At 34.6% G+C, this 27,709-nt stretch overlaps 1 protein-coding gene across 4 annotated transcripts in view; it reads left to right on the forward strand.

Moving 5' to 3' along the window:
• Positions 1 to 27,709, forward strand: part of LCLAT1 (lysocardiolipin acyltransferase 1) — a 141,220-nt gene that overhangs the window by 60,005 nt on the left and 53,506 nt on the right. For all 4 annotated transcript variants that reach the window (XM_090281096.1, XM_090281099.1, XM_090281097.1 and 1 more), the window contains 3 exons: positions 3,401 to 3,599; positions 19,683 to 19,829; positions 24,764 to 24,880. In XM_090281096.1, the coding sequence (XP_090137222.1) occupies positions 3,401 to 3,599; positions 19,683 to 19,829; positions 24,764 to 24,880 (463 nt within the window). The remainder of the gene's footprint in view (positions 1 to 3,400; positions 3,600 to 19,682; positions 19,830 to 24,763; positions 24,881 to 27,709) is intronic.

Raw genomic sequence — 27,709 nt, forward strand, 5'->3', positions numbered from 1 at the left:
ACTATTGTTCACAGAAATAATCACAAAATGATCACTTTTATAAGCTTCTTTCATCCTTTAAAATGATTTCATTGGCAAGATTTTTCTTGCTCTGCTGTTTTCAAAGAGCACATTTTCTGTGTTAAATGAGGTACCACAGTAAAATCTTTTGGAATCTTAGATGAAACTTAGAAGTCACTGAACCTAACCTGCACGTGTGTGCTAGAACAGTGTGTGGAGTGACTCTCTCAGTTTCTCTTGGAACATTTCTATAATAGGTCGTGCATGTCTTTGTTTATTTCATTTTGGGGTGGTTCTGTTCAGCATAATACTATGAGAGTCAAACTTTGCATGTGTCCAGAGAAGTTTTTGCTTTTCAAAGTCGAGTCTGTTCAACAGTCCAATTGTTAGTTAGTTGCCATGATTATGAAGATTACTAAGAGTTCTGTCCTTTCATCTTAAATCATGACTTAGGAATTTAGAGGTCATTTTCTAACTCCTCACCTAGGATATGAGTCTCTTCCACAGCGTGCTGATTTCATTCCAGTCCTAGAACAATCAGGTGTTCAACAAACACAGACTAATGGAGGTAATTTCTGTCTAGACTGTTTCTCTTAAGAAAGAGGGTGCTTAGTGTTTGATGAATGACTTGGAATTGCAAGGCCTTAAATAGCTAAGGATTTGAGGAGCCAGGCTGAAGCTGAGTCTGAAAAGACAAAGCAGATGAGGAACATAGTTGTTCTTACCTCAGATTTAATGAAGATCCATTGGAATGATAAATGAGCGCATAGGGCATGATGGAAAAACCCATTCTCTGATCATGAGGGGAACCTCTCATTTTAATGTTTCCTTACATGGTGCAGCTCTTGGGGGTAGTAAATAGTGGTATATAAAAGTTCCTCAAAAATTGCCTCCATGGTTCTAATTCTAGCAGAAATATTTGTTGAATTAGTTAAAAGTTATGAGTGGTAGCTCTTATTTCAGCAGAAGAAATAAAGCATTATAAAATTTTATAAGATTAATTTTGTATTGCTGAAAGTAGCATCTATATTAGAAATGGTACAAATATGAGAAATATGAGAATGGTGTCCTTTTTTGAGCTTTTAATCTGGATTATTTGAATCCTGGAGTTCTTTGTAGACATTGCAACTCTATCTCTGTGTGGTGTGATTGTTATTCTGCCTTGAAGGAGCTGTAAATAATGTTGACTTGCTATGTCTTGTCTGGTATTAAAAATGATTAATGTGAGCTTGAGATAGAGGCTGCCCAAAAGGTTATATGTAACCTTCAGGCACATTCTGATAGAGTGCTAGATGGTAAGGGAGAAAATGTCATATGTTATGCTCTTGGAAAAACAATGTGGGTTTTTTTTTAAACATTTTCCAAAATGAAAAACAAATGAGGATATATAGGAAACATGTATTAGAAATTGCATGTAGAAGGTTGGAATTGCTGTATTGGGTTTTTCCAGGCTTAAGAAGCTCCTGTCTGTAGTACAGCACAATTAATAGCCAACTCTCTCTTTCTGCCAGTTAAGGGAAGGGTATCCTGCATTTCATTTCTTTGTAAATTTGAAAAGTATGTCATATTTGTAAAGCAGGGAGGAGTCGATGCAAATTAACCATGGCTGGTGAAGTCACACATATCCTCTTGGCCAAGACATAAAAATGGAGTGATTCATTTTGATAGTTTATGGTCCTTTATGCTTACAAGTAGAAAAAGAATTTCTTACTGTGGGTCCAAGCCTAGCAGTCTCTGCCATGATTCGCCCCATCATGAAGCCTCCTTCATAGGGACTTAACTTCCCAGAGTCTTTGGAGGAGTGAGGGTTATAATTATTTGAGTGTTTGATGTACCCTTTTGAAAATCTAATAAAAACTATAGGCATTTTGCCTAGCAATGTACCTGTGTATAATTTCAAAAAGGGTACATGCTGATTGACCTCTTGAAGGCCATCCTTCTAGGGCTTAATAAATGCCAGGTTAAATACCCAGGCACCAAAGTGAATCTCAGCCGAAGGAAAGTAATTTAATGGGGACCTAATGCATATCCATTGCTGTGTTAGCCCAAGTGATCCCCTTCTACTCTGAGAAGATCTTATGCTCTGCTTTGTACTTCTTTGGACATACATCATTTCTAACTTTTTTTTTTTTTTCCTTTGGCTAATATTCCTTTTAACCTTTTTTTCTTAATCTTATTTATTCTTCTGTTGTTGAAGTTCTATTTTTCTTTTGTATCATATTTTTTAAAAAGTAGCACTTTGTGTGTGAAATATAGCAAACATACTGAAAAGTTAATAAAACATAAATGCACATTCTAATTAATAATTTTAAAGTATAACTGTCAACCAGGTCAGGAAATAGAACATTGCCAGCACTCCAGCAAGCTACTTCATTCCAGTCACAACGCTCTCCTAACCTGTCTTATAAGGTAGTTATTTCCTTGATGTTTATAATTGTACTTCCCATCTATTTACCACTAAAATATCTTCGTTTTTGAAAGTTTTACATATAGACACTTACTGTATATATATACTTTTTGTTTGCTTCTGTTTTTCAACATTATGCTGTGTGTTATGCATATTATTGTAGATACCTGCACTTCATTTATTTTTGCGTTGTATCATATTCCATTGTGACTCTACCAGAGGTTATTTGCTATAATTTGATCAAGGTTTTCATGATATCGCCAAGGAAATTTTAATTTACTTTTTATTTTCTTATTTTTTTATTGGCCTTGGACCAGTTTTCTCTCCATTAATAATGATATCAAATATTAACTAGTAAATTTATTACATGTATTATAAATTATTTAGAAATTTAATTGGGGATTGAAGTTAATAATCAAGTTGTCTTAGTATCTGTTATTTCTCTTTCAAGAACTCCAGTCTATAATATACTTTTCTTCTAAATATTTCATATGTAGTATTAATATATGCTGGCCATCAGAAAAGTTAATTTAAAAATGTAGCAAATTTTTGAGCATTTTCTGTTGTAAGTGGTAAGGATGCAGCATCCTAGTCAAAATACACTTTTTATTCTTTATGTATTGTTAAAATAAACAGATATGTGTATTTTTTTTAAAAGGATCATAGTATAGAAGGTATGAAATAAAAAGTTTGACTTTATGTTCCCTCAGCCCTTTACCCTTAAAAAATTACACATTGGAATTTTGTATGCCTTTTTCTTCTTAACATAGTATCTTCAAAATTTCAAAGAAAGTTAGCATTTTTTAATTAGAAAACTGCCAGAAACTTAAATTAGTAGAACTAAAAATAGAAATGGTGCCTTCACATTCTCATTCTTCCAGATTAACTTCTTTTTCCTGGCTTATTATAGAAGACTGATGGGAGCCACTATGCTTTTGACTTATTTATGTATGGGAAATAACTGTGTTATATATCTATTTTGTTTTGCCTTAGGCATTGCTGGAGACCATGTTTGGTGTAAAAGTGATTATAACAGGTGATGCATTTGTTCCTGGAGAAAGAAGTGTCATTATCATGAACCATCGGACGAGAATGGACTGGATGTTCCTGTGGAATTGTCTGATGAGATATAGCTACCTCAGATTGGAGAAAGTTTGTCTCAAAGCCAGTCTAAAAAGTGTTCCTGGATTTGGTAGGTTATTCACAAATTAAGTTGTTCATTCATATTATATGTGATGTATTCACCTAAAAAAAGACTAATTTACTCAACTCCACTGAAGTATGAAAGCCATTACCATGTTTTCTTCACTGGCCTAAAAACAGTCACCAGTTTCATTTTTTTCTTACTGAACTACAGCAGATTACTTTATTTGATTATCTTTTTTGAAGCATTTGACATTGAAAGAGAGAATAAACTATTTACATTTAAGCCTTTAATCCATTTTGAGTTTATTCTTATAATATGGCATAAGAAAGTAACCAGTTTTTTCTTTGTATATATCTGCCCAGTTTTCCTACCACCATCTATTGAAGAGCCTGTCTTTACCCTTTTGTATAGTTTTGCCTTTTTTTCATAGATTAATTGACTGTCAATGTGTGTTTATTCCTGGGATCTCTCTTCTTTTCCATTATCTGTGCGTCTGTTTTTATGCCAGTACCATGCTGTTTTCAGTACTATGGCCTTGTAGTAGAGTTTGCAATCAGGTAGCGTGATATATTCAGCATTGTTCTTCTTTCTCAAGATTGCCTTGACTATTCAGGGTCTTTTGTGATTTCATATAAATTTTTGGATTATTTGTTCTAGTTCTGTGATTGCCCTGAATCTGTAGTTTGCTTTGGGTAGTATGGACATTCTAATGAAATTAATTTTTCTCATCCATGAGCACAGTATATGCTTCCATTTATTTGTATCTTTTTCAGTTTCTTTCTTCACTGTATTATAGTTTTCTGACCACAGGTCTTTCACCTCCTTGGTTAAATTTGTTTCTAGGTATTTTATTCTTTTTTGATGTAATTGTAAATGAGATTGTTTTCTTAATTTTTCTTTCTTATAGTTCATTATTGTATAAAAATGCAACTGATTTCTGAATATTAATTTTGTATCCTGCTACTTTACTTAATTCATTTATTCTAATAGTTTTTGGTAGAATCTTTAGGGTTCTCTCTATGTAGTATTATGTCATCTGCAAATAATGACTATTCTAATTCTTTCTTTGCAATTTAAGCATACTTAAAAAATAAATTATATACCATGATCAATTAGGATGTATTCTAGGACTGTAAGATGGTTCAACATTCACAAATCAGTCAGTGTGATACACCACATTAACAAAATGAGGGATAAAAATCATATGATCATCTCAATAAATGCAGAAAAAGCACTTGGCAGTATTCAACATCCATTTATTTTAAATACTCTCACTGATGTGGGTATAGAGGGAATAGACCTCAGCATAGTAAAAGCCATGTAAAAAGCCCACAGCTAACATCAGTGGTGAAAAGCTAAAAGCTTCTTTTGTAAGAACAGAACCACTCTTGTCACTCTTATTCAACACAGTATTAAAAGTCTCCACCAGCGCAGTTAGCCAAAAAACAAACAAAAGGCATCCAAAAATGAAAATAAGTAGAACTGTTCACTAGCTGCAGATCACATATTATATATAGAAAATCCTATACTCTACCAAAAAACTTAAAACTAATTGACAACTTCACTGTCATTCACAATTTCATCAAAAATAATAGAATACCTAGAAATAAATTTAACTAAAGAGGTGAAAGGTATGTACACTGAAAACTATAAGACATTAATGAAAGAAATTGAATAAGACACACATAAATGGGAAGATATTCTGTATTGATGGATTGGAAGAATTAACATTGTTAAAATGTTTATACTATGAAGAGCAGCCTACAGATTCAATGAAATTTCTATCAAAATTCCAATGGAATTTTTTTTTACAGAAATAGAACATACAATCCTAAAATTTGTATAAAAACACATAAGAGCCTGACTAGCCAAAGCAATCTTAAAAAAGAAAAACAAAACTGGAGGTATAATTCTTCCTGATTTCAAGCTGTATCACAAAGCTGTAGTAATCAAAATAGTGTGGTATTGGCATAAAGCCAGACTCAAATTAATGGAACGGAATAGCGAGGCCAGAAATAAACCTGTACATAATTTTTGGTTGATTACGACAAAGGAGTCAAGAATATCTGATGGGAAAATGGAAGTCTCTTTAATAAATTGTATTGGGAAAAGCGGACAGCCACATATAAAATAATGAAACTTACACATTTTTTTAATACCAAATACAAAAGTTAACTATAAAGGATTAAAGATTTGAATGTAAGACCTGAAACCATAAAACTCCTAAAAGAAAAACAAAGTACCTTGACATTGGTATTGGTGATGAGTTTTTGGATCTGACACCTCAAACAAAAATAAACAAGTGGAACTGCATCAAACTAAGAACCTTCTACACAGCAAGGGAAACCATCAACACAATGAAAAGGCAGCCTACAGAATGAGAAAACATATTGTCAAATCTTATGTAATGGGGGTTAATATCCAAACAATATAAAGAATGAATATAATTCAGTAGCAAAAAATGGGATCTGATTAATAAATGGGCAGAGGATCTAAATACAGTCTTCCAAAGAAGACATACAGATGGCAAACAGGTACATGAAAAGGTGCTCAACATCACTAATCATCAGGGAAATGGAAATCAGATCCACAATGTGAAGTACCACTTCACACCTTTCTGTTTTACAACACTTGGGAAATAATAAATGATGACAAGGATGTGGCGATATGGGAATCCTTATGCACTATTGGTAGGAATATAAATTGCTCCAACTACTGTAGAAAACAATATGGAAGAGAGCAATTTGTTTCAAAATATTAAAAATAGAACTAGCATTTGATCCAGCAATTCTACGTCTAGGTAACAGGAAAAATTTTTTGCACAAGCTTGTTCTTTGCAGCATTATTTACAATAGCCAAGAATGAAAACAGCCTAACTGTCAACTGATAGATGACTCAATAAATAAAAGTGGTATACACGTATACACACACAATATAGAATATTATTTAGCCATACAAAAAGGAAATCCAGCCATTTGTGACAACATGGATGGATGGTCATTGAAGGCGTTATGTTAAGTAAGTCAGAGGAAAACATACATATGATCTCACTTATATGTGGAATTAAAACACACACACACAAAACCTCATAGATTCAGAGAACAGATTGGTGGTTACCAGAAGCTGGGGGGGCGCAAAATGGATGAAAGGGGTCAAAAAGCAGTATCTTACTAGTCATAAAATAAATATCATGGGAATAATGTACAGCATGGTGGCTATGGTTAATAATGCTGTATTGTATATTTGAAAGTCACTGAGAGAGTAGATCTCAAAAGTTCTCATCCTAAGAAAAAAATTTGTAACTATGTGTGGGGATAGTTGTTCGCTAGACATATTGTGGCGATCATTTCACTATATATCAGTGATTTTCAACCAGTGTGCCACAAGAATTTTTAAAATGTGCAGTACCTGACTATTTAGTCTTTCCTCTCTGTTTGTCAAATAAAAAAATGACAACAGCCAACGCTTGTCAGGTGTGAATGAATCAAAATTATACCAGTTTTTTTTCTTTTTGTCAATTGACAAAAAATGTTTTTGTTGTGCCGCAGAATTTTAGTAAATAGTTTATATGTGCCATGTGATGCAAAGATTGAAAATCACTTGTATGTACACACATGGGGTTGGCAAAAGTAGGTTTATAGTTGTGAGTACGTGAAACAATATCTTGTATTGTTTTTTACACGAACAACTGTAAACCTACTTTGCTCACCTGTATATGAAATCATTTTATCGTACCTGAAACTAATAATGTTATACATCAAATTATATCTCAGTTTCCAAAAAGTAGTACTGCTTATTGGGTGGTTGTGAGGATGAAGTTAAATGTCGATAGGGTATTATTATTTGCTGCTGCCTTTTACTTCTGTAGTTACATTTGGAACCTCCACTGTTGCCTTATGGAGATCCGTATTAGACCTCTGATTTTCCCTGCGACTCCCAGACCCGTATTCTCTTTGATCACTTCATCTTTATTTCCGCCTACTGTGCACCAGTATACCCATTTTTATCATTACAAATCTGTCTCTTCTCGTGCCTTGTGTTTATGTGTAAGTATGCCATTCTTAGATTTTCCCATTTGCCTATTTTCTTCTGTCACATGAGCTATAAGCTTCTCATAAAGTGTCTTACATATTGTAGGCTCTTAAATATTTGCCAACTTGATATGATTTCATGAAAATACAAACCATTAATGAGAAAAGATTTTGGAGAAAAAAAAAATTAGTATCTCTGTAGTGAGTAAGTGCAAAGTAAATTAAGCAAGGCGAAGTGTAGGCAGCAAAGAAATCCCAAACAGAGTTCATTTGCAAATGAGAGTATTACAGTTGGAATTTGCAGGAGGAAATGAAAGAAAGGGAAAAGTATGGGTGTGTCTTAGTGGTCACAGCTATCTCTGGCTTCAGACTGCTGGACTTAGCTTGCTGACAATTTGGCATGACTTTAGGGAGTATTTAATATTGCTATTTATAATTATCTTTTAATAAAATTTTGTTTACCAGATGTTTGGAATATAATTAGTGAAGAAAAATAATATTTTTAATCTGTAGTGCCAGGTTGGAGAATGGATGAGAGTTGGGAATTTGAAAGTTCTTTTCTTAAAATATAAAAGTAACAGACCTATGTAGCAGGCCAGGAAAGAAATCATTAAGAGTTTTTAGATTCCAGGTTAAGTTACAAAGAGTTTTGGTAAGTTAACTAAACTGTTTAGAGTTTGCTAAGATATATGCAATTAGATTTTAAGAAAAAATGTCCTATGGTTAGATGTCAGCTGTTTCTAATGGTGATATACACATAGATTCTTGTTTTTAACCAACTTTTTAACCACTTAGCAAAATGTAATGAAATGAAATATTAAACCCAAAGGTGTCATAAAATGTCCATTTGTGTGTTGAGGTTGTACTAGGAAATGCATATGCCATTTGTGCCCACCCAGCTCATGGTTTTTGGTTTTTCTGGACCATTAATTAATCACAGTGGAGTAGCAGAAGAGTTTGAGGCTTTTAGAAAGCATAATGTGGTAAATGTTAAAGAGATTATGACTTAAAAAACGGCCATATTATGTATTAAACTAAAAATCTCCCTGACAAAGTAAATTGTATAACTCAATTCTAAAACTGCAACGTAGTGTAATGGTGAAAGCTAGGAAAATTGTCAGTGGTGAAATATATCTAGATTGTTTTGAATGAGTCAGGGAGAAGTCAGAAGGAACAGGTTGGCCCTCTGTGAATCTCAGTTTGTTCAAGGTGTCTGGAGCCTGTGAGTGCATGTATGTTCAGAAGGTCCTGTGGTGTTTGCTTTAGTGGGATATTTGAAACTGGGTAGGACGCTATCCATAAATTCAGTCTCCCAGGGTATAATCTGTCTGCCAAAATATTTTTTAAAATGTTTGGTCGCATTTGATTTACAGAAATAACTGAAAGTTTAATTTAAATGCCTTTGATGTTTTATAAGAGTTTCTCTTTTTAAAGATCATGAATAAAAAAACCAGTCCCTTCATATTTGTTGTGTACCCTGCTGGAGCACTCAGAGAAATGATGATAGAGCATGTTGCTATTCAACACGGAATTGTTGCAACACAGGGACCATATGTTGACTGAAAAGATAATCCATTTTGTGTGGTCAGCTTTGCAGTTTTAATTGTATTTCATGAATGTATTTATAAGAGTAAGGTATAAATTTATTTAAAGATGTTGCTCAGTTTTAATACTAAATTTGTTGAAGTCACTTAATTTTATTATCTATTGTATATTAAGCATAAAGAATGATTGTTTCTCTATGAGATATTTACAGTTTATAATACCAGACTTTATATACTGTGAGAAGGAAAGCTCTCCTCCTTCTATCCAGCTTCCTCCTACTTGAAATGGATATTCACTAAAACTAGAACCATCTGTAAGCCACGAAGGTCTTTGATTTCATCCAATTTGGTGGGTTCTTTCTTATTTAACAAAATTTTATGCTGCTCTGCTGTTTCACAACTCAGAAAAATGAGACCAGTACATTCCTAAATTGGAGAAAACTTTCCACAAGACCTAGTATCAGTAACAATTCACCCCTATTTCTTTGGTGCAACCAAGGTATCAGTTTTGTCCACCTAACATTAGCTAAGCAATCCTCATCACCAAACTAACTGCCTGGGCCTTTTTGGAAGGACCCTCTACAGCGAACATATTTGAATGTTTTCACTAAGTTTAACGACGACTTACTGATACATCCCAAACTGAGGATGAAAATAACCTGATAGTGCCTTTCTCAGCCTGTTGGCTAGCCTCACCAAAGGAGCCTGATGCGGAGGATCTGTCAGGAGGTAGGTGTCCTCCTCACTAAGAGGAAAGGTTGATTGAAGGGCTGATGTGCTCCTTCCCTACTTTGGGGCTTTATTGTGAGAGCATTTAATCCCTGGAGCTACCTCAACCATCTTGAGCCCAAGAGGATGGCAGAGTAGAATGTGGGAGCCTGGCGTCGGAACCAGCCTCGGGCCCAGACTTCATTTTATGTGAGAAACATACACCCACATTGTTCATGTGACTTTCAAATGGTATTCTGTTATTTACAGCTGAAAGCATCCTGCTATAACTTGCGTTCCCCCGTTTCACTAGGCTATAAAGAAGAGTATCTAATGATTGATTTACTCATTCAGTAAATTTTACTGAATGTGTATGAATCAAGATTTTAATAAAAACTGTCGAATGAAATATAGCAGACAGAGAATATTAAACACATTTTTGTTCTATGACTAGTTATCCATTTTCGTTCTATGACTAGCTGTCCCACACACGCCTCTGTGTATTTTCAGATACATAAGAGAAATCAGTTTCATCTTAACAAGTCTACTGCTAGGTGGAAAATAAGTTTTTGTAATTGTTGATTTTGCAGTTTCAGTTGCCAGAGTTGCTTGGCTGAGATGAGTTTGATTTCTTTTGTGGGGGCGTGGAAACGCATTGGGAACAAAGGTTTAATTCAGCTAAATCACGTGCCAGGCAGTATACCAGGATTATACTTCTTTCTAGGATTACATTGAGAACTAAGTAATTTTTAGGATTGCACTGAGATCTAAGTAATTTAAATGAATCTTTTGTTTTGAATGTGTTAGCTGACTTCCTGACAAATCTCAAGCCCTGAGCTGTGTGGAAGTTGACAGTTTCTTTGGCTGAGAGCAATGGCTCTGGTTTTAAGGTTATCCAATCAATCACTTACTGAAGTTAATACAAGTGGTTACCTAAGTTGTATATTACATGGATGTGTACAGTCTCTAATACTTCAGTCCGGTGTGCATTGCTTTAGGCTGCGAGGCATCCCAAATGTGAACTGTGAAACATATTTTGACTTTAGGCCTTCCCATACCCTCAGGTCTACTGTAAATTAAGGAATTCCTTTGCCTAAATTAATAAGTAGATTCTAAAAATTACCTAAAAACAATGCTTTTATAAGAGGATGAATTTAGGAGAAAGCAGTAAAACAATTTAAAGGGAGCTCTACGGCTTTTGTGTGTGCTTTGCATTTAGTGGAGAAGCACAAATAAAATAAGTCTTACAATGATCAGTTTGAGCAGCTTTGAAAAGGGTATTTACAATAATAGTAAAAAGGTAGGAGAGATGGACCCAAAGGTACTTTATAGTTTGTTTTTTCACCTTAATTTCAGTCGCTAAATTGACTCCCATGCCTTCACTTGTCTTGTGGTTGAGTGAGGTACCTCTAACTTGTAATGGCATTGTGAAAGAGAGAGCAACATTGCGATACTAGGGACAACTGAAGTGGCTGTTGTCTTTATTGTACACGTCATTATTAGGGGAGTTTTAAAAGCCTATGCGGCTTATCGTAATCTTATAGAAAATATTTTCCATAGGCTTAAAGCAGATATATCTGAGTGTTATATGATTGTGCAACGAATACCTGGCGGGGACATATTATGTGGCCAAGGGTTTAAAATGTTCTTACACAATAAAAATAGTGCCGAACTATATCTTAGAAATGTTGTTGCTGATAATCTTTACCTGTGACAGTCAAGTAAATGGTATAGTAAGTAAATCCTAAGTAAGAATATTTAGGTCTTTGATTTTAGAATGCAAAGTGTTCATTATGTATGTATCTTTTAATCAAGCAGAAGTTTGCATCAACAAATAGATGTTCTTAAATACATTTATATTTGGAGTACTTTTAGATTTAGAGAATTTGGCTGTGGACACCTGCTTACGCCTTGCTGGTTGTTATTGGCCCCCTCAGTGTACAGAGCTAGGAACACACTTAGTCTAGGAATCAGTTTGACAGCAGGAACAGAGAGAGGTACCTCAGATGGCAGCGCACCTAGGAAACAGATTAGATGGCGGATCGCACACAGTAGGAAAGGTTGGTTTTGGTCCCACAATGCTGTGGACCTCAAAATTGTAATCATAACCAAGAAGCCTCATCTTAGCAACCAAAACCCACCCAATAAGTAGGTATTTCTTCAATGGAAAGCATGACTTTCTGCTGTCTACAGATATATACGATAATCTCTCTGGAGTATGGTGAAGTAAGGATGGTTTTCTCCATTTTTGTCAATTCTTGGGTCTTTCAAATTGGAAATTGCATTTAGAATTAAGTTTACTTTAGAATATCATTTAATTGCCTGCTCATATTTTATACTTTGATTTCTGTCTTGTGTTTTCAGCACAGGCATATTTGAAACCTAATGATTTCAGGATTATTGGCAGGAAAAATTAATTGTCTGCCTCCTCTCAATGTTTCTAAAAGCCAGAGCCTTCTTGGAAGTTAATTATCATAGAAGAGGGATGTAGATAGCATTGCTTAAATTAAAATGTGAGTTCAAAATAGATAGAACTTTCCTAACTTTGTATAGCATTTAGTACCCTGGCAGAAGTTGAAATTCTGAGAAATTTAATTACTTACTCTAGATTTATTTGTGTAACTGTGTTTTTAAAAAGGTTTTATTTATTTATTTTTTTAGAGAAAGGGGAAGGGAGGGAGAAAGAGAGAAAAACATGGATGTGTGAGAGTAATATCGATTGGTTGCCTCTCCTATGGCCCCAGCCAAGGACCTGGCCTGTAACCCAGGCATGTGCCCTGACTGGGAATTGAACTAGCGGTGCTTCAGTTTGCAGGATGACACCCAACCCCCTGAGCCACACCAGTCAGGGCTGTTTGTGTAGTTATTGTTATATGTACTCAGTAAATATAGTATTTGATCACAGTTGTTGTGATATGAGTTTCTGTAAAATTTGTATCTGTTAATATTATCACTCATTCTCATTTAATAGAGGCCTGTGTGTAGCATTTCCTTGGTTGCATCCACACCCCGTATTCAGGATTGAAAATGCATTGATGAGAACTGTTTATCTGTGTCTTCCATATTGCTTTTTGTTTCTGGTGTTGCATTCATAGTCCCATACTACAAATGAATTAATCTATCTGTGGACAACAGTGATAAATCAGATTACTCTATCTTTGAAATTCAGCTTTTACAGTACTAGGTGAGTAGTGCAGATATTTTTATGATTCCCTTAACTATATCCATCTACACTATAATGAAAAAGGATAAAAATGGTTTACTTTTTATTGAGAAAGAATGAATGTTAAAAATCTACAAGTAAATAGATTTGCTGTTTTTCCCTAGCTACCTCTAGAACTTGATAAAAGAGAAATAAAAGCCAAGGAAAATCAGGTTCTAAAATCACGGAATAGATTTGAACAATAGAGTATGCTCAGGGATCACACCTGTCTGCTTTGAGACGGCAGTGCTGATAACGTAAATGGGGTTTCAAAAAGAAGATACTGGTAGCAATACCACACCAGTGTGCACAGAATCTGTCCTCGTCAGCCTGCCAGGCTCCCAGGCCTTGTCTGAGAAATTGAGGTGATAAACGGAATGTCCTCTGGTGGGAAAGTGTGAAAACGACAAGCCTAAATTCAGATGCCATGATCACTTGCACTGTCATTTATCAGTTCATAGACATTGAAGAAACGTCATAAAAATGTACATTTGAGGATTTTAAGAATGTTAAGAGATCTGGGTATTACTTTAAACAGGAATAAAATATGCTTTGATGACGGTGAAAAGGGGGGAAAACATCACAAGGTGTTCCTGTAATTTTTATGAAAGGGAGAAAAATGTTTACACTAAAAGCAGTAAATTCAAAAACACTAGTGATGTATAAATGGAACGTGACAAGGCAGTTGCACAAAGGGGAAGAATCATCGTATTTTCAAAGGGGAGGTCCAAGAGGCTGCCTCATTCAGCCATTTTACTGCCCTTTCTGAGATTTCTGAAACACACAGAACATTAGAAAATTTTGAGGACACAGCTGCATAGGACTCGCTACTGCTCCCTTCCCCAGGGAGCAACAGACATTCTCACGTGCAATGGAGAAATACATTCTGCCTGCCAGTGTTGTTGAGTGTAGAACTCCCTTTGCAAATAGGAAGACAATTCAGAACCAACACTTTAGGAAAATGCACCACTTTAAAGATAGCCTAGTACAAAAAAATGTGAAGTCTAGCCTCTGAGGAATAGATAATTCTCTGAGGAGAATTTAAATTATGTTTAACTAATAAATACCCTTGCAGAGATTCAAGTATGTATTGCAGAGAGGGCGTTTAGTACACTGGTTAAAAACATCAGCTTGGGAGCCAGACTGCCTATATTTGAAACCTGTTTTTACCACTTGCCAATTCTTTGAATCTGATTGTACCTCAGTTTCCTCATTCATAAAATAGGGATGATAATTTTTTCTAATTCATAAGGTTGTCTTGAGAACTAAATGGATTAACAAAAAATGATTAGAACAGTACCAGACACATAGTGATCGTTTAATAAACAATTTTGTTAAAATTATAACTTGTATTTGTCATAACTTTTTTTACTATTTATTCATAAATTTTGGCTGCTATGAGAAAGAGCCAGTTGTAAATCTTAAAAATTAAAGAGATGATTGCAGACCATACACAGCTGAAGATCAAATTAGCAAGTTGGACAATCAAACCAAGGAATTTCCCTTGGACACATTGTAAAAGGAAAGGAGATGAAGAGTATGAGAGAGCAGATCCAGAAGTTTAACATCTAACATTAGAAGCTCCAGACAGAAAGGCTGAGAGAATGAAGAGGTGAAAAAATATATTAAATAATGGGAGGACTATTCCCAGTGTTAAAGAAAGACTCAGATTGGAACAGTGTGCCAACTGCTGAGCAGAATTAATGAAAAAGTTCTATACCTAAACTCAAGCTGATGAAATTCGCTAAAATCAAGCACCATTAAAACTTCCAGAGGAAAGGAATTAGGTTACCTACACAAATCAGGTTGGTATCAGACTTCTTATGAGCTGTATTAGATGATAGCAGAGAGTGGAAAAATAGCTTTGAAATTCTGAGGGGGAAATGATTTGGAATCTCTAATTCTGATTTTAGCTTTATTTAGCCTCCAAAACTGAGAACAAACACACTTCAGAAATGCTCAAGCATTTTTTGACAGAAATGTCTTCAGAACTAATGGAAGAACATAGGACTCCAGGAACACGGACAAGCCAAGAAGCCAACACACTTAATACTGAGTCTAAATAATTAAAAATGTTTCTGTGAAGCATAAGGAATGTGTCAGTAATAATGATAACAGCAACTTTGGGGAACTATTGGATATTTCTACAAACCTTGGAGGAGCGACAAGAGGCAGACTCACTGTACAGGGCTAGGTGGCAACTAGCTCAGGCTTTGCAGGGGTGCTGTCCTGCCACACCTGGTCCCCCTGCCACCACTGCACCGAAGCAGCCATGGGTGATACACATAAACAAGGGAGTGCGGCTAAGGTTTCATCCAGCTTTGTCTCTCAACAATGAAATTTGAATTTCATGTCACTTTCACAGAGTACAAAATATTCTTAACTTGTGAGCCAAGGAGATTTAATAGACAGTGTGCTGGATTTGCTCCATGCTCCGCTGACCTCTATTACGGAACAAAGTAAGGGGGTAAAGAAAACATAATTTTAACGAAAAACAGAAGGGGAGAAAAGTGAAGAAAGCTGGGCAAGAAACCATAAGGAAGTATAATAAATAGGAAACAAAAGATGTCAGTAGAAGAAAAAAACAGTTCTAGTAAATGTGAATGGAGTAAACTTTGTCACTAAAGCCAGATTCTCAGATTGGATAGATTGTAGATAATAAATAGGGTACTAGATCATGGTTTATCTATATTATAGAACAGTGCTTCTTAAAATGTGATTTATGTAACAGTGCCAGTTAGCAAACTGTTACTGGGCAGAACTAGAGTAGTTGGAAACTTTCGTAGTATTGTGACATTGTGTGTGTGATCATCTTTCTAGTAATTTATTGTAATTTATAAAACTCAATAATGGTTTGGAAATTAAAAACAAAACTGGTTTGAGAAGCACTTTTAGAGAATACAATTCAGATATTGAAAAGTGAAGTAGATCCATATTTATAGACATCTTAAATGAAAAATAAAACGAATAATAGAACAGTATAAAGGTATGATTCAATGTATTTTTTAAAAAAACACTATGTAATGAATTTTTAAAATATGAAACAATTCACATCAAGTTGTTAACCATGATTACAAAAAAGAGATTATGATTGAGGGATTAGGCTTGAAGGACAGGGTAATAAAAGTATTTTCATCTTTTAGTCTATTTACTTTTGTATTGTTTGACTTTTTTTTTTTTTACAGCAATATGTTTTCATTTATTTTGTAGTATGTCTTATTTAAATTAATAATCTCTTGGTCTTTTTAATAAATGTTACTTGACTATTTAATATCCATATGGGAAACAAGGACCTTTACCTACCTAACACAGTATACAGAAATTAATTTGAGATGATCATAAATCAACATATATAAGTTAAAACAGTAAAGCTTCTAGAATAATGCCTGGGATAATGTCTATGAATTTGGAATGGACAAATATTTCTTAAATAGAATACAGAAAGGACCAAGCACAATGGAAAAGATTTATAACGTGGGTTTCATTAATACTAGATGTTATGTTCATAACAGGATACCAGTAAGGGTGAGAAAATGCGGGCTACAGATTGAAGAAGATATTTAACATTCCAGTATATGTGACACCTAGAATAGTATATATTTCCTTTGTGTGTATTTATCTGATGAAGAACTTTGTATCCTACAAGTTAATGAAAGACAATTCCATTAAAAATGGGCAAAAAGTCTGAAGAGGCACTTCAAAAAGAAGATAGCCAGATGGCCAATTTGCATATGAAAATGTTCTCAACATCATTGATCGTAAGGGAATGCAAATTAAAACTACCTGGATCAGAATGGCTAAAATGAACAGGACTCAAAAGACCTAGTGTTGGTGAGGCTATCGGACGAGCAACTAGAAGTCTCATACATTGCTGATGGGAGTGTCGGTTCATATAGTTACTTGGGAAAACGTGTTGTCTCCTGAGGCTGGACATGCAGGAATTTTATGATGCAGTAGCTAGCCCTACTCCTGAGTATTCACTCTATACATTTGAGTGCTTGTGTTCGACAAGAGTGCTTTGAGAATATGCGTATGAACGCTAGTCCTAATATCCAAGAAATCTCTCCATCAAGAGTATAAGTAAGTTGTGATGTATTCATATAATTGACTACTACACAGCAAGCAAAGAAGGAAATACTGCTACACATAATGATGTGGATGTATCTCATTGACACAAAATTCAGCCAAAGACAAAAGAATATCTGCTGTGTGATTTCATTTTTATGATTTATGGTAAAAGGAGACAATAATGGTTTCCTTTGCTGGGGTCGGGGGGTAGTAATTGGCAGAGGGGCACATAGGAGCATTCTGGGATGCTGGAAAGGTTCTAATCTGGATGGTGGCCACATAGGCATAATGTAACAATTCAATAAGCTTTACACCTACACACTTAGTATCTGTATAGTTTACTGTTACACCTCAATAAAAATGTAAAAAAAAAAAGCCACCACCAAAAAACCCCAATCAACTTATTCATTACCCTCTGATTTGAAATCTCTCATACCAAATTTCTTACATATTTCAGGGCCTTTTACTAGGTCTTGCCTCCTTTTTTATATGTCTGTTATTGCAGAGATACTGTTCTGATTTAATCATTGTTGCTTCGTAATACATTTAATGAATATATTTAATGGTGTGAATCTTTTCCTACTATTTTTCTACTCTAAAATTACCTTGGCTCTTCTCACCTCTTTTTTATTACAGGTAATCTTTAGGATCAACTAGCCAAATTCTTACATACCCTCATGCCTCTGGAATTTTTATTGTAATTAAATGAAACTAATAAATTATAAATCTGGAGATCATTAGCAATATGGGTTGAGTTCAGAAATATTGTATGTCTCACTGTTCCCCCCTAGTTGTGTAGTTGTCTTCATGTGATGTCTGCAGGGTGGTGGTGGTTTTTATTTATTTATTTATTTTTGACATTTTTATTTTGCTATTGTGAATGGGATCTTTGTTATATTTTTATGTTTCTTGCTATAATATCCTTTGTATTATTGGAACTTCTTAATCATAATAATAATCATTTATTGAATACTCTGTGCTAAATATCTTATTTACTTCATATAACAATCTTAGGTAAATACTGTTACACATTATGCTAGTTTTTACATTTGGGGTCAATAAGGGACAAAGATTCAAGGCTAACAAACAGCTGGTTTGTGGTGGAGTTAAGATTCCAACCCAGGCAATGGCACTCTGGAGCTACCCTGCCAACAGACATTGCACTGTTGGCCTAGGTGTCCTTGGGTGGAGGAGGAGAGCCATATGGGAGGGTCGGTGTGGGGTCAAGTCCAGTACTGATGGCTATACTGACAGTGCAGTGGGTGAGTAATAATTGAATGCATAACAGCAAGACCTATACTAAAGTGGATTTTTTGGGATATGCTTATTTATACTTGTAGAAAACCGTATTCTAGTTTGAATGTATTCAAACCAAATAAAAGTTTTACAGTTTTTTTAACCGTTAAGAAGTGATTTAATAATTTTATATATTCTCAGATACTACTATATTTACAAATGAAGATAGCTGTTTTACTTGCGTTCTTTGTAAGGAACTATCATTCATCTGCACTAGCTCAAATAGTGAAAGTATGTTATAAAGATACACAGGATAATAAAGGAGGTGGACTCTTAGCAATGTCTAAGAGGTCACTCCGTCGACTGGCCAGTGCTTGTGGAGACTAAAACTGTCTTTTGTTCTCAATCAAAATCAGCTTTAGGCACCTCAGCTAGAAGATTGTTCTTTAAAGATCTTCACTACAGTATACTATCTTTATCTTGCCCCAGCTGCTACTGTCTCTCTCATATGCTTTTTTGTCTCTCCATTTGCATTTATATGTATTACCAACTTGTTTTTGCCTTGGTTCAAGGTAAAATTTCTGAGAACATTTAATTGGCTAAGATAGTTACTGTGTTTGGGTGAAGCATTTCATGCTCCATAGACTATGGACTAGACTTTAGATCAGCTGAGTTAGGTGTTTACCACAGTAGTTCTAGTTATTTCTGGTTGGGGAGGGGTAGCTGGTTGGATAAAACATGGCTCTTTTAGGGCTACCTCTTTGGAGAAAGGGAATGTGATCACAGTGTACACTTTCATTAAGGTGTTTATAGCCATTGCACATTTTCCCTTTTAAATGAAATCTAAAGAAGTAGCTAGAATTGAAAATAGCATTTGGATTTAGAGATTGAGTAGTACAGAGGGGAAATACTGAAGTGTGCTTGTATACGTGACTTGAGAACTGTGCTTACTGCTTTACAAGCCTGACAACACACAGTTGTCTGTCTCTTGTAGGTAGCTTGGTTAAAATGCCTGTTTAATTAGGATTGTTAACATTTGGATGAGTTACTGATAAATATTAGGGCATTTTTTTTCTTTGATATTTTAATAGCTAGGTTTGGCTTGAAAGAGGCTTTTGAGGATTTAGTAAACCCCAGTATTTAGCAAACCTGTTTAGGAATATTCTCTGGTATGTGTTTCTAACCCAAGACCAGTGCTGAATTTAAACTGTACTAGGAGATTTTTATTATGATAGCAAAGCATTTGTAGTAAAATGAAAACTCTGAAATATTAATTATATTCAGTAATACAGATATTGGCAGTAAAACTGTATGTAAATGCTTGTTCCATTGATCCTAGGTTGGGCCATGCAGGCTGCTGCCTATATCTTCATTCACAGGAAATGGAAAGATGATAAGAGCCACTTTGAAGACATGATCGATTATTTCTGTGATATCCGTGAACCACTTCAACTCCTCATATTCCCAGAAGGGACTGATCTCACAGGTAAGTAGCCTGGGTTTGGATCACAGAATTTTTAAAAATGAAGGAATTTAAAAATCAACAATACCATCAAGATTAACATTCCACTGCCAAGGTCAGTCACTTAATCACTAGCGCATTAGAACCCAATACACCTGTTCTCCAGCTCACTGAATCTATGCTGGGCAACCTCAAGAGATCACTATTATTTATATTTGCCATCCTAGACCTTTGTATTTTGAGTCTCAGTATATATTTTAAGTATCAGCCTTCTATATAATTTGTATGGAACCACAAAAGCTCTGAATAGGAACCAATCTTGAGAAAGAAGAATCCCCTTCCTGTTCGTTATATTTCCTGTTTTCTTCCAAGATACATATTTATCCATTAGACCTTTTTTTCTCAACTTCTTTCTTATTAGAAAAGCAGCTGATAGTAACGAGTTTCATTTATTGTTGATTTAAGTTAATATGTAGCCTTTCTCCTGGTATTTTAAAATCTCTAATATAAACAAGAAGAGCTTTGCCCTTTCTCAAGAAAACAGCCATACTTGAGTTGTGGAGGGGACATAGAAGGACATAGGAATTTTACCTTCCCAGATAGTAAACTACATAGGCCAAGAATGCCATTGGATTTCAGGGAATTCTTTAGAAGATTAAAAACAAAATATAGTCTTTTATCCTTGCTAAATAAATACTCTTTACATGTTTTAAAACCATAGGTGATTTTTATAGATGAAGCCTTCATTTGCAGTTCAGGATTTAAGACAGATTGAAGAACTGCTGTGGTTGAACATGGGTGGGGCTGAGGAGTAAGCTTGGACAAGAAGTTCTGTAGAAAACTTCCCCGTGGGTGAAGGTCTGCTATACAGGGGAGACAGACCTGAAGTCTAATAATCACACAGTATGGAGAGATGGACCATGAACTTGGCTTCCAAATCCTCAATACCAGATTGAGGCAACTAACAGCTACCAAGAGGGACACCCCTTAGAGCTTAAGAGAGGAGAATATGTAAACGAACATACTAATTCACCCTCTGGACATAGCGATATATGGAACCAGTACCAAAAAGAGAGTTTAATGAAAATACAAATTACACAACCATTTAAGTAAGTGAATGGGTGACTAAGCCATAGTATGTCAATTCAAGAAATTAAAGTATTTTGGGAAACATTGATAGCAAGGAAGAGATCTTTGACTAATTTATTGCAGATGGAACTGAGCCAAGTGAACTATGGCAATTTTAATGTACTAGTATTATATACTAAAATATATGCTTACTGTATACTATATATTTGATTTTTATAATTAAAATTCTAAAAGTAATTGATTCCTGAGGATAATATTGTCTGCATGTTGTTTAAGCTTGGAAATATAAATTGATTGATTATCAGAGCTAAACAGTCATTGGGAACTTATAATGGACAGCCATATTTAAGTTCTATAATACTTAGAAAGTATAATACTTAAATTTGGGTATTGAAATAGCAGCTATATTGGTGTGTCATTTACCGAAACGGTAGGTTAATTTATATTTGTGAATGCCATAATGTGCACTAAAGAATTGCAACTTAAGAAGTTACTTAGTAACTGGAAGCTAAGGGGCGAAAGTTAAAGGTTGCTGCTGCTTTGGTACATCATTGTTAGACTGTTCACACATTAGGCATTCAGAGCTTACACATATATATATATATTTAACACATTTTTCACTTTTTCTCAGATGTCTTTTTTAGGTGATGAACTTAATTAACATCTAGTTGCATATTTTCAGGGGCCACTGTACTCACCATTATATGATTTAATTGCATATTTTTAAAGTTAAAATAGCATATACAGACTATTTCCCAAATAGAGAACACAGACCAATCCTAAAGCTTAAAACAGCTTTTAAAAAACAGTATTATACAGATAGTTTAAAGTGGGGTTTTGTTTTGTTTTTTAAATAGGCTACCAACAACATACTTCCAATTTCGAAAACATGTTCATTTGAAGGTGTTTTTATTATATTTTATTTTTTATTTTTTAAAGATATTTCTTTATTTTTAGAGAGAGGGGAAGAAAGGGAGAAAGAGAGGAAGAGAAACATCAATGTGAGAGAGAAAAATGATGGCTTGCAACCCAAGCCTGTGCCCTGACTGGGAATTAAATCGGCGACCTTTTGCTTTGTGGGATGATGCCCAACCAACTGAGCCACACTGGTCAGGGCCAAAGGTGTTTTTAGTTAACTGCAGTTAACTCTAAATGTGTTTAAGCCCAATGAAAATGTTTTGTAATCCTCTTAAGTTCTGGATCCAGCCTGCTTACACATTTTCAAATAAGTATATTTGAATGTAATTTTACATATATTCTATCTTCATGTTATTGTTAGTAATAGCTTTTCTTGCTTATGGAAGTAATTTATGTTAATTTGGGGAAATTTAGCAATACAGGAGTACAAGAATTAGTCTAATCCTACTGCCCATAAAGAAACCTATTCTAATTTTACTCTGTTGCTTTTGTGTCATTTAGTCACACATACAAATGTACACATACACACATATATAGGAATATGTATGGGCATATAAACATGTTATGAACAAAACTGGAAAATTAAAATGATAGATTTACTTATATTGTAATCTCACATTATATTTATTCTTTGAAAACATGTGTTTTAAAGATTGGGTAGTTTTTAAAATTTTGTTGGTTATTAAGGTTGTCCTGAAAAACAGTACCAAAAGGGTGTGTGTATGTGTGTGTGTGGGGGGGGGAGATGTGAGGCCTACTCACATTATGGAGGGTAACCTGTTTTACTCAAAGTCTACTGATTTAAATATTAATCTCATCAAAAATACCTTCACAGAAACATCTGGAATAATTTTAGCTAATTTGACATACAAAATTAATCATGACAATTGATATACCATAATTCTGGGTTCTGTTTTTCTGATTTGGAAAGGTAAGATTGTCTAGGTTTTAACAATTATAACATTAAATGCAGTTCAGTACACTTGTACATAAAACTTCTTCATTTAATGTATGAGTGCCTGGAACTGTATATATAAAACAAAGTCCCTACTTTCATGAAGCTTAAATTCTATGAAGAAAAATAGATAAAAAACTGAATAAGTTAATAAAAATACACCAAGCATTCATAAATGCTGTGCACAAAAACAAGGAGAGGATAACAGAAGATGGGGGCACCAGGTGCTATTTTATATAAGGTGGTTAGAGAAAGCTCCTTAAGTTTCTATTTAAGTAGAGACTAAATGAATAAAGTAGAAAACCATGCAGATATTTGGGTAGAAGGCATTCTAGGTAGAGGGAAGAACAAATGGATGGATCCTTAGGTGGGAACAATGCCTGGCTGGTTTGACAACAGCCAAGTGACCAGTTGGCCCTTTGGAGTGGAAGGACTGCTGGCCTTGGAGTGTTATAGGGAGTGAGCTGACAAGACAGGGGGCTGTGGGCAGAAAATGGGGTGCTTGTGCAGTTACCGGTAACCACCGAGTCTGGGGGGTGGCTAAGTGAAGTGGGCATGGAGGGAAAAATCTGCACCTCTATTTCTCTCTCTGATTGTGTCTGCCTTCCCACATTGTGACTTTGTTTTAGAACTGCTTAGACTTGTATACACATTCTACAACACAGTTCAGTGTGGTCTTCACTTCCCTAAAGTCTGACGAGCTAGAAGAGCAAACTCGGAAAGAGTAGTTAACTGCTCATGATTTTAGTGTCCCTGGGCTTCCTCCTCCCATGGAAGGTCCTGTTAGCTGTCGATGAAATAGTGTTTTGTACTCCTGTGCCCAGGATATTCTCCTCAAATGAATGTAAAAGGAGCTTATTACTTGTTATGTTTAGGACCTTTACTTTTGACTTGCTGGGGATCTGTGGGTATTTAGTTCTTTGACTCAACTGCTCATTTATAATAATAATAATAATAATATAATATAATAATAATAATAAAGTAACCCCTTTTATAGGAGTGTTCTTTGAATATTTTGAATCCATCTGCGGTTTTTTGAGATCTTGAGGGTTCTGTGGTCTTAAATTTAGTCCTAGGAAAGCTATGTTTATAGATATGTCTTTTTCTTGTGACTTAGAATAGTCTATAAATTTCAGGATGCAGCTGAGGATTGCAGGTTCTAACATCTGCTGTCATCAGAAACTATTTCATGATCTCCCCCAGGGGTTGAGGCCAGATTTCTGAACACTTTACTTTTTCCAAATATGTTTGCTGAGTAATGGGTTTGGTTCTTCTTGGAACTCATAAAGTTACCTCATGGAATGGAAAAAAGTTTTTGCCAAAATTTGGAACATATACTTGACTCTGTAACTATACTCAGCCAAACCATGTTCAGATGTTTGTACATGATGTGCTAATCATGTGCCCATTCTGCTGTGGAGTGGTTTTGGTTGGTAATATTAGCATGCTGTGTGCTTAAGCAAGGAAGATATTTCACTTTGCATTGAGGCCCTAAATTATTGGGTTAAAAAAATGTTAATCTGATATATTTGGTAAATTGCTAGTTATTTCTTCTAGATGTATAAATCTCCTTATGCTTGATTACTATTTTAGTTTTATTTTATTAGCATCTTATATTTAGTTTTTCAATTTTTATTATGTAAAGACTTATGAAAATTTTAGTTTATTAGGATTTTATTTGTATTTTAGTTTTCACTGTATATTGATTTTTATGAAATCTCGTAAAAGAATTTTAAAGATTTGAGTATGAATTTATAAACCATTATAAAAAGTGTGATAATACAATACGTTATAAAATTTTCAAAATTCCAATAAATACGTACTCTAGGATCTTTGTTAGGGATTAAAGTGTTTATATCTTTTTATTTGACTCAGTATACTATACTCAGCAATTATAGAAAAATTAACTTCCATTTTTGTCAAAGAAATTCTGTTTTCTTACCTTGCATTATTTTCCTTTATTTTACTGATTCTAATTTTCTATTGTTTTGTTTAGAAAACAGCAAAGCTCGAAGTAATGATTTTGCTGAAAAGAATGGACTTCAGAAATATGAATATGTCTTACATCCAAGAACTACAGGCTTTACTTTTGTAGTAGAACGTCTAAGGGAAGGTAAGCACCCATCCTAAAGTGTACTTTTTTATATAAGTGGCAAAAATTGCTAAACTTTGTGTGCGTGTGTGTGTGTGTGTGTGTGTGTACATATATGGCCCTTTAGAATTTACAAAGCACTTTTTTGTATTTTATATCAAGAAATGAGATTCTATACTTTTATACTAGATTGACTCCGTGCCCTAAAATGTTCTATTATGTATTCTTTAGAAATGTAAAAAATATTTTTATAAAAACAAAATACTTTCTTTTCTTTTTGGAATAGACAAAATGAAATATACAGTTAAACTATCATTCTATTTTTAAATGCTTCTCAAAGCAGCAAAACTGCCTTGAAAGTATCTTTTTAGTTACACTATAGTTCTTTATAGCTTTATAATAATTTTACATTCATTATTTCATTCACTTCAACAAATTAGTCTTACTGGTAGGCAGGCTGTAATGCTACCTTCATTTTATAGTTAAAGAGAACTGGCGTCTAGGGCAGCTAGTACATTTTTGTAGGTCAGGGATAGAACCTCATTCTGCTTCCTAGTTTGTGTCTCATACTAAGTACCTCACACACTTCTTCTAGAACCATGTCTGTTTAAGAGCCTGTGGGGACAAGGTCATTTCATTGATTATATTACATCCAACACCCATTTAAATGTTTATGTCTTGATTTTTTATGTAAAAAAAACAATTTTACATTTTATTTAGCTGCAGATATATATATGTATGTATTCATACACACATGTATATACAGATAAATAGCACACACATTAATATATTTGAAAAAGGAACATGCTGAAGTGTTATTAATTTTACAAGAATAATTCAAAGCCTAGAGTCACCTAACAGAAGAAAAATCTGGTGACATCTGTGACAAATTATCACTTTATCTGGTGAATGCTTCTTTGTCACAAAACTGCTTGCTCCTATCATTAAAGGCCTTGAAACATTATGTGAGTATCAAGTTCTTTCTTCTTTCCCTAAATGGCATTGTTGTTTCATTAGGGTTTAGTGTGCTTTAAGATAGTAAGTACAGTATAACATTAGTTAATGAACCTTGCCAAGATGAAGCATCTTCACAGCTAAGTACCTGTGATTTTAAAGAAATATACAGTCAATCCAAAATTACAGTACAGACTGAAAATGTTGTCCCTGTGAGTCTGGCTTGCTTTCGGAATTCTGTGTTTATAGTTAATAGGAAATGGACTCAAGGGCCTGATGGTTGCATTGCGTGTGAATAGTGATGCCCATCTACCCATAGAAGCGCGTGGAGAATGCAGTTCTCTGTGCCCAGGAAAGGCATAGGGAGGCACAAAGGCATTAAAGCAGTGAGGCTTTCTTTTCTTCCTCTCGTTTTTTTAACATGGTACTACTTGCTGTGGCTTCCCATTTAGAATCACTCTTTTCACTTGACAATGTTATTTTTTATTTCCTCACATAATTAATATTTTATAGTATTTCATGATTTTATTAAATGTATTTCTGATGTCATGGAACCCATTCGTCTGCTGGATTTCTCTGTTAACACAAGTATATGCTGTTGGAACACATCTTTTGCTAAATAAAAATCTTTCTAAATGTAGGCAGGATAATTGAGGGATCGTTTTATAGTGGATGAGGATATATCTGTAGTTCTGAAATCTGGAAAATATTTTAGTAGCAAACTGATTTATAACTTTGGAGAATGTGTATCACTTAGTCATCACTCAGAGTACTAGTCAACAGCCACAGTATGCAATTTTTCCTGCCAGAACTGGCAGCTGTTTCCCCCACCCCCATACCAGTAAAAAGAGAAACACAGATGATTCCATTTGCTTTAGTTAGAAAAGTATAATGGACCTATATACTGTAATAATAATAGATGTAAGAAATCGGATGATGACAATTATTATAGTAACAGCAGTTAACATTTATTGAATATTTGCTAAGTACCAGGCATTATGCTAAGTGTTCTGTCAATTAATCCTCACAACAGCCCTACATGATAGTTCCTACTATTGATATTTAACTTGTAGGGCAAAATCGAAGCAGAAATTGAGTGAAGAAGCTAGTCAAAGTTATTGGAATATGATTTGTCTGACTGAATAGCCATGTTCTTTTTACTGTAACTTCGTGCTTTTTGTATTTGTAGTGTAATTTTAGTTAACAAACTATCTTTGTGATAATAGTGATCTGGATGGTTTTCTTCAAGAAAGATTTTTAAAAAGAAAAAAAAAAGATAGGGGTCATAAAGGAAGTGGTTCTGATGCTGCCTGAGATGCCAAGGGGAGCAGGCCAGCCCCAGGAGGCATCAGGAGGAGAGCACAGAGTGGAGGGGGTGTGGGGCAGGGGTGATGTCATGCCATGTGAACAGAAAGAATAAACTTCATCGAGAATCAGGGGTGAAGAGGATCCTAGGGGCAATCTAGGCACAGTATCCTTTTAGAAAAGGAATCTGACTCAGAAAGCACCCAGCACAACTTCTGATCACTAGGCTTCTGAGATCTGCTTTGGATAATCAATTCGAAATCAGATGATACACCTGAAACCTATAATTTTATTAACCAATGTCACCCCAATAAATTGAAGAAACTTTTTTTTTTTTTTAAAGAAGCTTGGTGTTAAATGACTATTCGAATTCGAAATAAATTTACTTAATGGCATCCTGAAGAACATATACTAAAACCAATTATAATTAAATAACATTTTTACTACTCACACAGGTAACTGAATTCAGTGGTGCTGATATCCAATAGCACGAATGGGAAAGTGAGAAATTTATGACATCAAGAAGTTAAGGCTAGAAGGTCTTACTAGGAAGCATTGAGAAAGAAAAAATGCAAAACAAGGAAAGTAGTT

This window comes from Furipterus horrens, unplaced genomic scaffold (assembly GCF_987537825.1).
Source record: "Furipterus horrens unplaced genomic scaffold, mFurHor1.1.pri manual_scaffold_6, whole genome shotgun sequence".
Lineage (NCBI taxonomy): Eukaryota > Metazoa > Chordata > Mammalia > Chiroptera > Furipteridae > Furipterus > Furipterus horrens.